This window comes from Gymnoscopelus braueri (assembly GCF_963280865.1).
Source record: "Gymnoscopelus braueri genome assembly, chromosome: 1".
Lineage (NCBI taxonomy): Eukaryota > Metazoa > Chordata > Actinopteri > Myctophiformes > Myctophidae > Gymnoscopelus > Gymnoscopelus braueri.
In genome coordinates, this window is record NC_137603.1 from 26284961 (window position 1) to 26303354 (window position 18394).

The following is an 18394-nucleotide window of genomic DNA, read 5'->3' on the forward strand; positions in this document are numbered from 1 at the left end:
CACTATACTAGATTTTCAGGCCTTCAAATCTAGTCCTAGAACAAAATGATCAGAACAAATGTCACCCAGTTAAGGCCATTTGTGGCGTTAAGCACTGCGCTAACTGCTGTAGTGCCCCTTATGTTTTTAATTTAGGTTTTTCTTGGTGTGTCTATTCTCATACCAGACCCCTTTTTTTGGGTCTTTTTCTGCCTTTATTTGATAGAATACAGAGTAGACTGACAGGAAATGGGGAGAGAGAGATGGGGAGTGACACACAGCAAAGGTCATCGGGATCGGGAGTCGAACCCGCAACGCGCCGTTAGCAGCCTAGGTGCCTGGACCGCTACGCCAGCCGTCCGGGCCCCCTGAACAGTGTTTGTGCCAAGTTTGGTGCGGATTGGAGCATTGGTGCACCTGTGGCACATGTGGCCCCTGGTGTGACTATTGTCCTGAAACGGTGCGCCTAGCAAGTCCAGATATTATGTTTGTGACGTCAACCATGCACCCATTGGGCAATTTTAATTTAGGATATTCTTTTTTGAATCGTTCATTAATCATCGTGGCAAAAGTTTGAAATAGGCTCAGTGATATTGCATTTGACGGCCATATCGCTCAGCCCTAGTGGGAAGACATGTTTTCAACACTAATGCAATTGCCTCATCTGTGGGTGTCTTATGTGATGAAGATGTGCCTGTCAAAATATACATCAGTAACATAACCATGAAGCCTGTATTGGCCCCTCCTACTGCCTGCTCTCTTTTACAGAGTTCAACTTAAGCCTAAGGGCATCGTGACCGGGCACAGGATGCCATTTTAAACAAAGAGAATGGAGACAGTGTAGAGGAAGAAGCCCTTTCATAAAACCAGCTTGGAGCCACCAAATATAATTCCTTGTATTATCATTCGTAATGTCGTGCAATTAACTAATTTAATCTCATCCCCCTCCACCTCCTTGTACTCTTCCAATTTTCGTTCAGTACAATTTACAATTTAGGCACTTAGCAGGCACTCTTATCCAAATCGACTTGCATACTGTCAACAAACAACAGGGGTAATAGTCAGTATTAGTCACACAACTAGAGTGCAGAGAGAGTGCTGTAGTGCCTCAAAGAAACTAGCATACCAGTTAAACAATGAACCTAAACATTGAATGTTTTTTAATTTTGTCCAAACAACATGCTATCTAAATAACATTCTTAAGATTTGTGGTCAAGAAAATAAGTTGTACAACGAACACAATTGTGTTAGTTGAGGAGCCCGGCCAAGCCGGAGGCACCACAGAGGAATCAAACCCCAGTCTCACGGTCTTGGGCAGGAACTTTACCCCTGCCCCACCCGGATGCTCCGATCCTCCATCTTGCTTTTTTGCCTAAAGGATCGATTCCATAAGGCCAGTGTAGGCTTGGAGCAAAAATATAATGTAAAACATACTAAAGATCAGGAAGTTGTAAATTGTTTCAACATCTCGGGGTGTCCTTTTGGCCCATCTAGGTAAACAGTAAAATCCTGAGTGTTAATTTAACTCTGCCCCTCATGTGTCCACTTGTACATTCTCACTATTATTATTATTATATGTTTATAGTATATTGTATGTCTCCCGGAATTATTTAACAAACAATAAAACTCTTTGTCCACACAGGGCAGTGATGCCGGGCATGGTGATGTTTCGGCGGCGCTGGTCAGTTGGCAGTGATGACCTGGTGCTACCCGCTTGCTTCCTCTTTATATTGCACTGCATTTGGTGAGCCAATGTATCTGTTGTATTTTTTATTTTTGTATTTGTTTGTTTCTATTTTATTTTTCTATGTATGTCAATGTCATGTTCTCTGATGGTATTCTGTGTAATCTGTCCTCAGGTTGGCGGTCCTGTCTGTGGTTCTGTTCGGCCTGCCGCATGGTTCCACTCAGTCCTGTTCCATCACCCTGGTGGATCATGGCAGAGGCTATCTGGGCATACTGGTCAGCTGCCTCATCTGTGAGAGTGCCATTATGTGGCTGAGCATGAGAGGCAGCATCCTTTACACACAGCCCAGGGAAGCTGTGCAGTATGTGCTCTATATACGCCTGGGTAAGGCACTGGGCACACACATTATGTCCTCTATATACTGTATGCCTGGGTAAGTCAGTGGGCATACACATGTACAGTAGGTTAATTTCTCTTCAGATGTTTGCAGGGTGGGTATCCAAAGATAAGGTGTAATTACCTTATGTTTGAAGGGCCTGCCCCGTTGGTATATTTCAAAGATACCTTTCCGTCACAGATGGTATGTGAGGATTACCTGTAGGCATTGATTCCACTTATTGACTCCAGCATTTTCTTTTTACTGTTTGATTTGATATTGATTGTTGTTCTCCCTCCTTTTGTTCCTCTCCAGCCATTCTGTTGGTTGAGCTAGTGTATGCTGTGGTGGGGATTGCCTGGCTTGTCCAGTATTACCAGCCATGCTCTGATGTCACTGCCAAAAACCTGGCTTTGGGTGAGTAATGGAATTCTGAATTTCAAATTGCAGGCTTGAATGTGAACATTATGTATTTATTAATTTTCATATATCTTGGATGACTAATATTGATTATTTGACTCCTCCTCAGGGATTGTTGCGTGTAACTGGCTGGTCATCTTCAGTGTGTGCTTCACCCTCATGTGCACCTTTGATCCCACGGGAAGGACCTTTGTGAAGCTCAAAGCTACCCGTCGACGACAACGCAACCTCACCACATACACACTCAGGTACTAACGGGTACCGTACTTACTCTCTCTCTCTCTGTCTATCTTTCTCTCTCTCCCCCTCAACTCCCCCTCATACAATTGGAATGGGCTTCACTTGCTTTTAAAGCTCCCCTATGTAACTTTCTAACAACTACAATATATTAAGCACATTATTTCCCATACAAATAAATAGTTGCATTATACGCATCAAATCCCACCATTTATCTGTATGATGACATAATGGACTATATAGTTATTACAATATTTGCATAATTTACAACAATATTTACAATATTTTATATTTGTCTGTCATTAAATGTTTCTATGAATTGAGTACAAAGGACCCCAATGGAAACAAGCCATAGGCTTTCTTGGGTTTAAAATCCTCTTAATAGACCTTGCATTGAACTGTACTTCCCTGTGCTTGTCTCTACAAACGAAGTTACATAGTGGAGCTTGTATACATTTATAGCATTTAGTAGTAGTTTATCTCGCTCTCTCTCTCTCAATATTTATCTGGCTCTCTCTCTCACTATGACAGTATCAGAACACAGAAGCGCAGAACACCCATACCAGTCACACCTCACTTGCACTATCGCACAGATTGAATCTTAACATAGCTCTCTGTCTCTCTCTCAGACACAGACTAGAGGAAGGCCAGGCCAGCAGCTGGAGCAGGAGACTTAAATTCTTCATGTGTTGCACCAGAGCCCAGGATACGCAATCAGTGAGTCACATGCTCTCTCATACTCATTTTCTCTCTGTTAAATGGAAAATCTAGAGAACAGACAATTATGACACTTCCTGTTAACTGTTCCAGTTAGTATTATTATTAGAGTTTATTCGGGGGCAGCAGTGGCCTAAAGGTTAGAGCCTAGAGGAGCATGCTTGTGACCGAAAGGTTCCATGCTCGATTCACCGGGTAAAGAAAATCTGGGTTGGGGAAGTAAATGACCAACACTCACCCCTCCCTCGACTCCGTTGAAATGCCCTTGAGTGGTTCAATGGAGCTGATCAGTGGCCAACAGTAATGCTGTGGTTGTACTATGTACTGGGGAATTCACAGGTTTTAATGTGCGTGTGAGTCTGCGTGTGAAGCAGGGGCGTTTAGTGAAAAAGAGCATTCGTGCTCAGTGAACCTCCCCTGAATAAATAAAAGGTTAAAAAAAGAAAAGGCTCAGGAGGTAGAGCAGCCGCTTTTGGTTCCCAGTTCGATCCCAGGCTCCCCCAGAGTTGGTGTCGAAGTGTCCTTGAGCAAGACACTGAACCCCTAATTGCTCCCGATGAGCAGGTTGGTGCCTTGCATGGTTTCCTCTACCATCGGTGTATGAATGTGTGTGTCAATGGGTGAATGTAATGCACAATCATTGTAAAGCGCCTTGGATAAACCCACAGCCATTTTCTCTGTTAGTGGCTTTATTTTTTTATATTTTTATATTTTTTGCATGTCTCCATTTTCAGCAAACTTATCTGAATAACTGAGTAAGTATACCTCACAGCGTCATGAAGAATTCACCGACGTGAATTTTGTTCATAAATCAATCTTTTCTCCAGGTACTATTTTCAGCTGCACTTTTCAAATCAATAGTGCATTGAAATTTATTGTATTGGATTACCTATCTCAAGCGGGTTTCTGCAAGTAGATTTTCATACAGTCCTGAAATGAATGGAATCCAATGATACCTTTCCCCCAAAAAGTATATTTGTTAAGTATATCATGAGTCGTACTTTTATAGTGGGTTAAAGACACCAGATCTTTTATAGGCCCTGACACACCAAGGCATTGTCAGCCGACAATCGGCCATAGTTTTTGCGGTTTGGCTGATATTATGTGGGTATTATTTGGGGGGTCTGGAGTTAGATGGGGAAAGCCATATTGAAGAGGTGGGCTTTGAGAGCGTTTTTGAAGGTTTGGCGGGTGGGGGCTTCTTTGAGAGTATTCGGGAGTGCATTCCACAGGGTTGGGGCAGCTAAAGCAAAAGCTCTATCGCCCCAGGTACGGTACTTGGTCCTGAGGACCTCAAGGAGATTGGGGTCACCAGACCTGAGGGAGGGGACATGACGTTTGAGGAGGTAGGGGGGCCAGATTGTTCAGTGCCTTGTAGGTGGTGAGTAGTATTTTGAAGTGGATTTTTTGTTTGAGCGGGAGCCAGTGAAAGTCGTGGAGGACTGGTGTAATATGGCCTCTGGAACGGGTACTGGTGAGCAAGCGGGCAGCTGAGTTTGTGGTATAGAGAAACAGCCTGTGTCATCTCTGCTTTAGAGCTTGTCTAGTACTAGCCGCGATACAGACTCTAGTACTGCCCCCTGCTGGTATGGAGAGTTTCTGTATTTACTCTTACGCAGGTGCAGAAGTTGGCCATCAGCTGACCGTCAACTGTAGTCTTTGCAGTGTGTTCCGCAGCAACTTTTTAAGGAGACGTGAGGCGACGCAAAACGATCCGATCAGTCGGCTAGGTGTGTCAGGTCCCATGGAAAATGGTTGGCGGTAAATCGATAATGTCAAGTATACAATGAGTCATAGTCAATGGGTTAAACATGCCAGACCACCAGTATGGACCTAAGGACCTTTAATACCAGATGTCTGAAGTATTAAACAAGAAGAGGACCATATATATGTCACATGCTTCTGTCACCAATCATCTACTATAGCAGCTATTGCGGCTTTGTCCTAATGTCAGAAGTTGCCTTTCTTAGGATGCCTATTCGGAGGTGGCCAGCCTGTTTGCAGAGTTCTTCAGAGACTTGGACATTGTGCCTAGTGACATTATTGCTGGTCTGGTTCTGCTCCGCCAGAGACAGAGGTCCAAGAGATCTGCCATCCTGGACCAGGTATCACTTGCAACCATTTCTGTGCATGTGTGCAAGTGTTCACATGCGTGTGTGAGTGTGTACAGGAGTGTTGTGTTGTTACAGGAATAATGTATGATTTTAACTTTTACCCCCCTCAGGCCAACAATGATATTTTAGCCTTCTTATCTGGGATGCCTGTCACTCGCAAGACCAAATACCTGGACCTTAAGACCTCAGTGAGTATCTGTCTCTCAGCTTCTGCAAATCTGAAGGAATCTTATACTCTGAATTCTTAAACACAGTAAAATATTGGAAGATGGTTTATTTAAAATATGCATGTAGTCTTTATAAAATAGTGCTCAGCAGTCTAATTTAGAATCTTAGATATTATCTTACCAGGAAAACAGAGGATGTATTGGGAGAAAGGCACATCAGCAGTTTGGTGTTGAAAGACAAAATACGTTGGTTTACCCACTTAAAAGGAACAACATGCTGGTTATCTTTCTACATTTATGAATACACCTAATCTGAATCTACCCATTGTTATCTTTCATGTGGCGTTTCATACAGAACAAAGTCTTAGATTTTATAGCTGGCACTCTGTAAGTGGAAGAACACATGTAAAAAGCTTATGTCATTATGTTGCCATTATGCTCTGTGTGTGTGTGTGTGTGTGTGTGTGTGTGTGTGTGTGTGTGTGTGTGTGTGTGTGTGTGTGTGTGTGTGTGTGTGTGTGTGTGTGTGTGTGTGTGTGTGTGTGTGTGTGTGTGTGTGTGTGTGTGTGTGTGTGTGTGTGTGTGTGTGTGTGTGTGTGTGTGTGTGTGTTGCATTATCTCATCGTCTCATGATGAGATGATGTTGCATTAGTGGGTCTGAGTGTGTTGTTACTCTTCTCTATCGGTTGTTAATTGACAGAACTCTCATGTTCAGTACTGTGTGTGTCTTTTCCTCTCACAGACTGAGATGAACATGTACAAGGATGTGTGTTATTTCATGCTTTTCGCCTTGGCTGCGTATGGTTGGCCCATGTACCTAATGAGGAAGCCTGCCTGTGGGCTATGTCGCCTGGCCAGTTCCTGCCCGTGAGCACACACACACACACACACTCACACACACACACACACACACACACACACACACACACACACACACATTCATTCACCTGCCCATCTTTAGAGCTCTAACTGACCGCTAAGTGGCAATCCACTGAGACAATGCCACTCTACACAGTACCCACACCGACAGAGGCTATATAGAATGAAACACTCTTAGGCAGATTGCCAGCTCAATGGCACTGCATTTAGGCAAATTCATACTTGAGAATAGCCGACCTACAAGCTCACAAGTTGTGAGCTTGTAGGTCTGCTATTTTCGGTGCACGACGGAGCATAAATTGTCATCTTGTTTCTTTTTGCCCTACTCATTCCCTCCTACTGACCTTCTGCTTCCTTTTTTTAGTCTACACCTCCATCTCCAGTGTCCTCCTTTCCTCAAATAACCTCCGGCATGTTTCTCCATTTCCCTCACCTAGCTGCACGTCGGTGTCTGGTTCTCGCTTGTCTCAGACCGTGACAGTAGAGGAGGACAACTGTTGTGGTTGTAATGTCCTGGCCATCCGCAGGCACTTCCTGGACAGGGACCTCAAGCAAGTTCACATTGTCTACACTTCCTGCCACGATGCCGTAAGTAACCCAGCAGTCACGGGTCTTTCAGGCTTGCTTAACAGGAATAACAAGGCGGGAAGCAAGGTGTTGGGCGGTCCATGACCTGATGTCAGGAAAAGTAATTTTCACCTTAAATTGGAGCGGATGCTGGTTGTGACACAAAAGAGCTATTTTTGTCATTGCTATGTATTAGGTGCATCCCAGAGTTTCAGCCCCTAAATGGCTTCTACCACGCCAAGTGGATGATCTTTTATTACATTGTCTGTTTATTATACATCAGAATGTAAAACCCATAATGATGCCACATGATCAATTCATAAGAACTACTTTTATTTATTTTTATTTATTATTTTTTTGTGGCTTTTATGCCTTTATTGATAGGATAGTAGTCTGACAGGAAATGGGGAGAGAGATGGGGAGTGACATGCAGCAAAGACCGTTGGGATCGGGACTCGAAACCGAGACACACTGTCAGGCTACTTTAGAGCCTGGGTGCCTGGACCGCTATGCCAGCGGTCCAGGCCTATAAGAACTACTTTTATTCACAATTCACGTTTAGCATTACTGTGTATGTTTGCACAGTCCACAAAACATCCAATTAGCTGTTGTTGAATAGTCGCTGAATAGTTTCCTAATCACATGTACTATTTCTATTTTTGAATTTCCATAGCAGCTAACATTTGTGCAACACAATGACTATAATTTGTAAAGCAGATGTTTCTTAGTCAGTTTCCATCCATAAAACCCCAGCATACAGTGTGCCAGAGTTCTACTGAATGTGGACTGTGCCCAACAGAAAAAAAGTTTACAGACAAAGTCCTTCTTTGTCAAGTCTGGATGCGAGGTGTTTGAATCCCTTGTTTCAGCTCAAACTTGAATATAAGTTTCTAGCGTCGTTCTCTCACTTCTTCCCCATATCTTTATCCCTGTCTGCGTCTTTCTTAAAGGTTTACGAGACACCGTTTTTTGTGGCAGTTGACCATGGCAAAAAGAAGGTCGTTCTCAGTATCAGAGGAACCCTGTCACCTAAGGTGAGATGCAGCTGTGTTCTTCTCATAGTAAGATTCACCAAACAGCTGTTTTTTTTTTTTTTATTAAAGTATTTTATTTATTTTTCAAATAAACATGACATAACATAACAGACAAAGACCAACAACACAACAGTACAAATAAATTAAACGACAACAACAACATAAAACCAAACAGCTGTTTGATATTAGCTTTGCTCATTCTAGTGCCTTTGTGAGAGCAATCAAAGGCCTCACGGTTTGACACAGAATTCTGTCCATAAACTCCCACATGCTCAGCACATATTTCAGAACAAAAGTTGATATTTTCTGTTTGTGTTTTCATTTGTGTTCTTTTCTATCTGCCCATGTATTAACCAATATCACACAGTGGCCATTTTGCTCTTACGTCAGATGTATGACATAACAGAATGGCACTAACCTGTCCTCTATGTATCAGGATGCCCTGACTGATCTGACAGGGGACTCTGAGCGTCTGCCAGTGGAGGAGCAACATGGGAACTGGTTGGGCCACAAGGTTAGCATTCCGTCTACCACCACTCTGCTTTACTAAACAGTACACTTTCATCTGGAGGTTCTTGACCTTGGTTCTGTCTGCTCTCTGGGCTCCCTTCATAATAACTAATATCATCCAAGGGCCTGAGGGGTCTTAAAAGTAGAATGATTAATGAGCTTATTGAAAGTCTGCATGAAATGGCATTATGGGCAATTTTGTCTTCCTTGTGATTGGCCGTATTTTCCACATGAGACAGAATGTGGAGTTGGAACTTGACACAGAGATGGACTTGATTTGATTGATATGCAGTACTTATAACAGACTTATGACATACAGTATTACAGCCATCTAATAAAACAAACATTTCAATCAACTTTCTTATCCTTGGAAAGGAATGTGATTATACATAATGGTATTCTCTGTCAAGGAGACAAAAGACATATCCCATTACATTTATCAATCGACAGAAACAATTTGTTATTTTGCAAAGTCTGGAGTTGGCACATATACCATCCTCTTCAGAATATGTCAATTCCAGACACCTGGACCTTAACCAAGTCATTTTTGGAAAAGGAAATAAGGTTTCTGGGGACTGCCAACCCAATTTGCTACAACTATAAAATTATGCAGGTGTGATGGGAGGCAGGAGGCGCCACGGAATTACTGTAAAATGTAATAAATTATATTTAATTGTCTAGAATTGTATTGGTACTCTTCTGAGGGCAGGCTGAGTTTCCGCACGTCTGTTCTGTTTTCTAGGAAAACTGTAAAATGATTGAGAATATTCTCAAAATAATTTCTTTGTCATTTAGAATAGGGATGCACCGATTTATCGGCCGTACGGTATCAGCCAATACTCGCCAATACGTTCACCGATGCCAGTGGCTTGTGTTTGAAGATAATGAAGATTTATTTGTTTCCCTGGCAGAAAAGGGGATTGAATTAATAACAACAACAAAAAATGTTTATCAGCTATCGACCAAAATTATTTTAAAGGTGCTTAACACATTGGGTGCCAAAACCGTATATATACGGTTTTGGCCATACTAACGTTGAGTGCCAAAACCGTATATATACGGTTTTTGAAAAAAAAACTTCACAGCAACAGGAGATATCACTCCTACAAGATTTAGACTCCAATCCACCTCCTGGTTAACTTATGACTTCAAAAACCTGTATCTCGGCTCCTGTGTAATGTTAATTTAACTTTTTTCAACTGGCTGCAACTATGGAACGGATTACCAAATGTTTTAAAAAAAATTCCCCCGATTGTACGAGACCTGTATGTGTGTAATGAGGGGATCACCGTGAGGACGGTGATCACTGAAAATATTTTGTGACTACTTGAAAAAGGTTCAAAATTGTTTAAATATCCTGGCACTCATAATTTATTTATAATATTTTAATAAACCTCTGGCACCCAATGTGTTAAGTGACATATTTGGGTGGGGGGGGGGGGGGTTGTGGAAAAAAGTTAAAGCTCTAAATTCTGATAGTAATTTCATTTTTTTTAAATCAACATCTATTTCACTTGTTTACCCTGTATCCTGTATGAGTTCTCTCTCTTGATTGGATGAAATTGGTATCCTGACCTGAACATTTATTTTCTGTTTACTTAGAGCTGGAGAGACGGGGAGACCACTGTTACTGAACAAACGCTCTAGTCTATAGCAATGATCAGAATGATCAGAATATAGAGCTATTTAACACTTATTTTAACAATATGACACCACCTTTAAACATCAGTATTGGTATCGGTCCAGAATTTCCCAGTTGGTCTATAAGTGCCCATTATCCCATGACACATACACTAAAAGCTCAGAAACATCTGCAGTATTTTGACTTCATGGGGACTTAAAATAAGAGATTAATTTGACTTGTCTTCCTGTCCCATTCTATCTCCCTCTCTTCCTCCCCACTACCCTTTTTCCACTTTCAGGGGATGGTTAAATCAGCAGAATACATTAAGAAGAGACTGGAACAGGAAATGATATTGTCACAAGCCTTTGGAAGAGATTTGGTACATCAATTCACTGATCTGAATAATGGACAATGTCTGGTATTGGATGTATTGGTAGCTATGGCTCTAATGTGTCCTGATATACGGTATATTTGTAACCAGCCATTATCAGGCTAGGAACCTAGCCTGGTAACTTTATAATTATAATAAGTAGTGTTGGTTAGGGTTTAGTAGAATTGTGCATGGATTTAATCTCTGTCTGTCTGTCTGTCTGTCTATCTGTTTGTGTATGTCTCTCTCTCTCACTCAGGGTAAGGGCACCATGCACTATGGGCTGGTGATAGTAGGGCATTCCCTTGGTGCAGGCACTGCTGCTATCCTCTCCTTTCTGCTGAGACCTCAGTACCCAACACTTCATTGCTACTCCTACTCCCCACCTGGTGGCCTGCTCAGGTGAGTGCATACTGCATCTATATCTGTGTGTGTGTTATATGCAATGGAAGAAGGAATATCATTGCATTGGGAAAATGTCACATAGGCCTGCACATAGGGACCTCTGGGGGGGGCGACAGTGGCTCAGGGGTAGGGGTAGAGTGGCCGGGTAGAGTGAACTGGAAACCGCAAGGTTCCCAGTTCGATCCCGGGCTGGGGCGCTCCCCCAGCGTTAGTGTCGAAGTGTCCTTGAGCAAGACGCTGAACCCCTAATTGCTCCCGATGAGCAGGTTGGTGCCTTGCATGGTTTCCTCCGCCATCGGTGTATGAATGTGTGTGTGAATGGCACAATCAATGTAAAGTGCTTTGGATAAAAGCGCTATATAAATGCACCATTTACCTCTGGCATAAATGTTCAATATCTCGTCTGTATTATTAATTCCTAAAAATGTAACTAAGTGCTCAATTAAGTGCTTTGAGATTAACAAGTTTCTCCAGATTTGTTGAATGGATATTGTATATTGTATGAATTCCCAAACGGATCACCTGATTTGTAAAGTGGTATAACTCTGGCAATTTTAAATTAACAAAGGATAACACCAGATAATGAGTTAAGAAGACGATCAATAATTTCCTCAATGAAAGGGCTTCTAATACCAGCATGTCCTTTGGCAGAATTTGTTTAATCTGTGATTATACAATGCACTTCATTAGCACTGGGTGACTCAAAACTGCAGAGTGACGGAAACTGACCTTTAATTAAACAACAAGGGATCTCACCAAAGTCCTTGATGTGCGATGCCAGAAAGAAGCCAACAATTACAAAAAACTAATAGAATCTATCTCTCTCTGGGTAAAGTACCATCCTCTAGTCTATAGACTAACAGGTGCTTTTGTTGACTTTATGTCTTTACATATTTGGGTACATTTGTCAGCAAAATATTTCCTTTTTGCTTTCCTTAATCATTGATAATTCTTCAATAATCCAGAATTGCCCTTTTAGTGGAATCTTTCATATTTCTTGCATTTCTCGAAAACGCATTTTTAAAGAGCACAAAGAAATTATCGATACGCTTTATCAACATAACATCACTAATCAAGGAATTGAAGGACATATTCATGCAGCAAAATGTGCCATATTTTGTTTTCTCATTAAAATTGTTTTCATAGCTGAGTTACATAATTCCTTTATTAATTAGTTTAAATAGAGGGAAATTATCAGTAAACAATAAAAGATGTGAAAGTTTTTAGCTGATCTGATATGAATCAAGGGATACATGTAGGTTGAATAAAGCTCTGAATTCTAACTTATGAAAACTAGTTTTTCAGTTCTAGTTCCCTCTCACACCGCAGATGCAGAGATTCTCTGTGGTACTTAATAAATCTCCTGTACAGACATGATGTCACACCCCTACCAACTGATAAATATTATTCAATGTAATTCCCTTTTTCTTTATGCAGCAGTTTGGCAAAGTTTTAACTCAGTCAAACGTCAGTGTCAAATCCCTCATATCCAACATATTTGAGAAACTAATGACCTTTTGACTACCACCCGGCTGTCAGGTCCGAGCGGCCTGGAAGCAGGAACTCGCTTACATTTTCAAACTCAAATTACTTGCATTAATTAATTACTAAACAGTGCATGTCTTCACTCAAATTAAATAAACTCTAACACAACCTCTGTTTGATTTTGAAAGGTTATATTACATTTTAAAGGGAAAGTAAATAGTTCCTTCCCATTCCATAATAATTTGTCTCAGTTCATCGTACAGTTAAACATCAATGCAGTTCATTTCCAAAAGACCACGTAGGTATTTCCTGGTTTTTCAACGAAACACAAAACAAGGAAGCAACCAGGCTATGGAAGCAATGCTATGCCAGACCCCAGTTCAGTTCATACAATAATAAATACTGTTTCACAGCCCCATAAGAGAGTGACAAATAATATGATCATAATAAACCGAAAGAGCAAGCACTGTGCCTCAAGTGGGTGTATTGGGTGGTGCAGGGATAAAGTATCTACCCACCAGTGGAGACTGGGATTCAATTCCAGTCAATCAAACAAACATACTGTAATCGACTGTGTTCCCGGTTGGGAAGCCATCAGAGGGAATCTCTCTCAATCACTGCACTAGCGCCTCCTACAGGTTGGTTCGGGGCACCTGTTCTGTAGGGAATGGAACTGGGAGGGATAGTGTGTTCCTCCACACACGTTATGTCCTCCCGGTGAAACTCCGACTCTCAGGTGAAAAGAAAGCAGCTGGTGACTCCATGTGTATCGGAGGTGACATGCGGTTGACTACACCTTCCCTACATGACCAACAGTGGATGTTGGCAGTGATGAGGATTATCTACCTGGGGGGGAATTGGCATAACTAAGTTGGGGATCAAAATTAAAGAAGAAAAGTCAGATCCATGCACACATTATAGTGCTTTGTTGCGCATCAGTATTTGCAAGGGACTTTTTGCAATCTTTATTAATTTTGTTTTACATTGAAGAAATATACCACCACCTCCCCACCCTCTGCCTCAAAATAACATCACTTTCCCCACTTTTTTTTCACCAGTGAGGATGCTATGGAGTATTCCAAAGAGTTTGTCAGCTCTGTGGTGTTGGGGAAAGACCTGGTCCCACGGTACAGTTCAGTTTTGTCTTCTCAACCTCTCTTATGTTTCATTGTTGTCGATAAACTAACAGGGCAACCCATTTCTACTCCCGATCTCTCATCAGGATTGGCCTCTCACAGCTGGAGGGTTTTCGACGCCACCTGCTGGAAGTCCTGCAGAAGAGCAACAAGCCAAAGGTGACTTTGCTTTAACCCATTAAGACCTGAGGCGATTCTTAAAATGTTTTTCTAAATCTTGCAGTTTTTTGAAAAAAATAAAAATAAAAAATGTTTAAGATTTTTCAAAAATAGCAGATCTACAAGCTCATAGCGCGGCACTCGGTGCCGCGCTATGAGCTTGTATATCTGCTATTTTTGAATAGCCAAAGAAATCTAAAGATGCGTGCCATCAGATGCGTGCCATCTTGCAATCAAATGTATAAAACACCTAAGACATACCTTTCCTCTGTAACAGTGGAGGATCATTGCTGGGGGCACCAAGTGCATTCCAAAGTCCGAGCTTCCTGTCGAGGACGATCCCCAGGCCCAGGTCCAACCGACGGCACCCCCCAGCACCCGACTGTGGCTCCACCCCAGTGACCTCAGCATTGCCCTGTCAGCTTCGACCCCTCTCTACCCCCCTGGCAGGATCATTCATGTGGTGCACAACCACCCCCTAGAAACATGGTGAGAGTGACAAGTATGAAAGTATGGAGGGTGAATTACATGAATGAAACTGTACATGGGAGGGCAGTCGTCCAGGGGTTTATACTTGATCCCTTCCTTCTTTCCTTCGATACCAAATCTCGTTGCGATGCGTGTAGATGTGCTATTTTTTTGCCAAATGTTCGCTTATTATGATATGCCCAGAATAGGGATGCTAGGGTTCATGTGGTTAACTGTGATCCTGTCCAAGTGTATATGATGGTGAGCTATCATTTCACTGCCCTGTCACAAACAAGACTATCATTATAAAAGCTGTCATTATGAGGTGTGTGTACAAGGATATGTCATGGAAGTTATGTTCCGGTGACATGAATGTAATTGAGAAAATTATATTGGATATAGATCATGTAAGACATCAACGTCAACCTAAACGTCTTGTAATGGCCCTGGCCACAGACCCTGTAGTGAACCCACCCACCCTGTAGTGAACCCACCCAGGCATTCTGGCCTCTCTCCAGCTACGTGAGGTTGATGCCATGTCATTAGTTGTTTGGTTAGTAAACCCATGCTTATCTAATAATCACTGAAAAGAGCCAAGCTGGCTTGTAATTTATAAACCCACGCTGCTATCTGGTCGCCGAAGACTGTATTTTGGAAGTGGCTTGGCTTTCTTAACGCTACAGCGATGGTGTGTCAGGCCCATGGGGGTTCAGAATATGTGAAAGGGGCAGAAAAAGTGACACATTACAAACATACATTTTTTTTTCTCTAGCTGTGGCCAGGAGGAGCCCAACTACTCAGCTCTATGGGGGGACAATAAGGCCTTTGACGAGGTCATCATATCACCTGCCATGCTTAATGAACATATGCCTCACATGGTGATGGAGGGTCTTAACAAGGTATGTGGATATATCTTTATGCATGAGCAAAGACGTGGGTGTTTCTACTTTAAAAAAAAATATTTAATATAAAAATATATAATTAATACACTGAAGAAATGGGTGAAATAAATTCTGTGCCTTGTTGAATTTAAAGAATGCCTAAATGTTTGGACTTATACGTTCAGGTTGGTGGGTCTAAACTACTGAATATTTGTACTGATCTAATTGTCAGTAATAAATTGGTCTCCGATACTAATATTTCTTATGCCTTTATTAACTTGTTCTTAAAGGAAAATACCACAATTTAAGAATTCACAACTGTTATTCCTTTGATCCTGTTACATTGTCCCTTTTTCTTTTTTAAAGAAAAATTGCTCTCTGCTAAAGGTAGAAGCCAGCAATTAAGTTTCATTGGGTACCTCAAATGCACAAAGAGAGATTTTCACTCCATGCTGTGGTTCATTAGATATTTGGTTCTGAGTATATTTTATGCATAGTCAAGACATTGTTCTGTAGTTTGCAACAGTACCCAGCAGTGTCCATCAGAACAGTTTTAGGCCATTGTATTATTATTTTCACAAAGCCTTATTTAACACTACATAGAATTAAAGTCCAGCTGATGGCATTGGTGTGAGGAAAATTGCCCCAGAGATGCTAATTTTATTTTATTTAGTACATGGGAAACCTATTTGAATTCTAAAATTCTGTGGTATGCCCCCTCAAAATGGTTTCTTTCCTGCAAGCTGACATTCATTAATCTACACTTGTAAATGGGGATGTTGATGTTGTGTTCATGCATGTGGCCCAGTCATTGGAGCCTATCTTCCAACTAACCACTCGTGTTTCTCTTCATGTTGGTCCAGTGGCTAAGCATGGGGGCTGTTCACTCCTGGTGGGAGTCATGGGATTTTCTCATCTACGTATCTCATCTATGTATGAGTAATGGCCACGTCTACATAAACACATACTGTACACCATGAACAATACCAGGCAGTATAGATGTTTGTGCATGCATTTGATGCTCTGTCCAGGTTGCACCAAGGTTTCTCTATCGATGTGCCAAGGTTTCTGTGTATGTTCTGTGTGTCACTACAAGCCAGTGTCTTGCACCAAGGTTTGTGTACAGAAGGATTACAATGTAAACGTGTGCGTGTGCGTGTGCGTGTGCACGTGCGTGTGTGTGAGACCCAGAATGATTAATACACAGTAAAATTCCCTCTGAGTTACAAATCATCAGTTACACATTTATCCATTTGAATAAATTAGGATTTTAGTCTCTGGGCCCTATCTTGCGCACGGCCTAACCCCTTATGCCTAAACCTTTTTAGGCATTTTTTACTATTTTGAAAAACATAAAATAATTCAAATAGCCGATCTACAAGCTCAACGTGTCGATGTAGATCGGCTATTTTCACAATTTTAAAATGTTTTTCAAAACAGTAAAAAATGGCAAAAAGGTTCAGGTATATGGGATAAGGCGGCACGCAAGATGTGTGTGTGTGTGTGTGTGTGCGGAGCTCTGGCTGTCGTGTGACAACTCTGGTGTCTCTACAGGTGCTGGAACCATTTTGCCCCTTGTCTGAGCAAGCAGACTCGGTGGAGACGGTGGACGTGGAGGTCGAGCAGCCAACCCCGTGCACCGCCACCGTGCTCCTAACCCCAGATTTACCCTCTAGCACTCTCCTCTCTGTCCCGCACAAAGACGCGTCCTCCTCCACACCTCCCCCCACACCTCCATCATCTCTTTCAGAGACCTCCGCTGTCCCTTTAACCGCCGCCGCTTGCTCCCCTCTTCCTGCAGGTGTTGGGTCTGTTCCTCCTCCTCCTCTGTCGGGGGACACCTCTGTCTCTGAGCACGGCTTGGGGTCTGCCGCGTCTCTTTCTAACATTCCGTCTAATCCCTCAGGAGCAGTCCCAGTTGAGCCTGGTTCAGATAGTCCACTCCGTGTCCTGACAGACAACCCCAGCTCTCCTCCTTGTTTAGAGGTGATGGCTGGCCCTTCTCGGTCTGACAGCATATCTAAGGAGTTTACCTCTCTGTGAAGCACCTCTCCTCCTCTCCAGAGAGAGCTGCTCTGCCAAGTATTCCCGTCTGTGGCACACAGTACCTCAATGGCGGTTTAGCCTAGTTTATGCTTAGTTGCTCGACAGTGTCGCACGCTGGAAATAGCAGACCTAGAAGCTGCGTTGTGAGCTTGTAGACTGGTTATTTTTTACCTGCGACACCGTCGTGCGACAAAGTTTGAATTGGGTTTTAGACGTTACCTCCTCTGTTCTCAGGCTACCCGTTGCCCCTCGTGATGCTTGTATCCCGCGTGCACTACACAGCCAAGTCCTCAGTGTTACTTGATCCATTTGTACAAATGGACCCTTACAGGTCCATTGTTCACTCTCGGAGTTAGATTTACACTGAGGATTTTACTGTTTACCCTTTTATTTAGCACTTCCCCATGTTTGATAGACAAGTAACTCCAGTGGTGTGTTCTAGTTTTTTTTATACGTGTTATTGCCTCCCACACGCACAACATGCACGTGTATGTACGCTCGCGCATGGTCACCGAATGAAATGGTTAGTAGAGGGTATACAATAATTTAAAAAAATCTTGGACGGTATACTAAATTATACATATAGCGTAACACGGTAGAACACACCACTGAGTAACTCCACAGAGTAGAGAGATAAAGAGAGCCAACTGTCTGCACATTTTCGTGACACGTTACCCAGCCTCAACCGTTGAATGTTGTTGATAATCATACTGTCAAAAAACTGGCAATGAATTTCACTCCTAGAAAGGTTTCAAGTTTTTATGGCACTGATTACACATGACACCTGTGGCCCTCTTTCCTACTCTGAGATAGATAACCCACTAGTTCCCACTATCAGTCCAAACTCACCTGGACCCTTCCTTGTCTATGAAGAGATGAATTGTTTACAACAGTGTTTAGGGTTGTACCACAACCTCTTCCTGTGAATAATATAATACAGATATACTCAGGGTTATACCACACCCTCTTCCTGTGAATAATATAATACAGATATATTCCATGTCTTATCCTTTGAACGCAAGGTGTACTCAACTCACTAATACATCTTAGTCTTAGTCTTTTTTTGTATATGGCTGCTTTTGTAGCCACCACACGTAACAAGGAACCTTCAATAGCTTTAACACAGCAGGTCC

The 18394-nt window shown here is 42.2% G+C and overlaps 1 protein-coding gene across 1 annotated transcript in view; it reads left to right on the plus strand.

Moving 5' to 3' along the window:
• Positions 1-18394, plus strand: part of dagla (diacylglycerol lipase, alpha) — a 46443-nt gene that overhangs the window by 19014 nt on the left and 9035 nt on the right. Inside the window, exons 2-18 of the mRNA XM_080434517.1 lie at positions 1622-1723; positions 1839-2050; positions 2358-2459; positions 2572-2710; positions 3329-3416; positions 5387-5521; positions 5641-5718; positions 6440-6564; positions 7014-7164; positions 8094-8177; positions 8614-8691; positions 10610-10690; positions 10941-11083; positions 13630-13698; positions 13794-13866; positions 14144-14355; positions 15107-15233. Of these exons, the coding sequence (XP_080290643.1) occupies positions 1629-1723; positions 1839-2050; positions 2358-2459; positions 2572-2710; positions 3329-3416; positions 5387-5521; positions 5641-5718; positions 6440-6564; positions 7014-7164; positions 8094-8177; positions 8614-8691; positions 10610-10690; positions 10941-11083; positions 13630-13698; positions 13794-13866; positions 14144-14355; positions 15107-15233 (1992 nt within the window). The 5' untranslated portion in view covers positions 1622-1628. The remainder of the gene's footprint in view (positions 1-1621; positions 1724-1838; positions 2051-2357; positions 2460-2571; positions 2711-3328; positions 3417-5386; positions 5522-5640; positions 5719-6439; positions 6565-7013; positions 7165-8093; positions 8178-8613; positions 8692-10609; positions 10691-10940; positions 11084-13629; positions 13699-13793; positions 13867-14143; positions 14356-15106; positions 15234-18394) is intronic.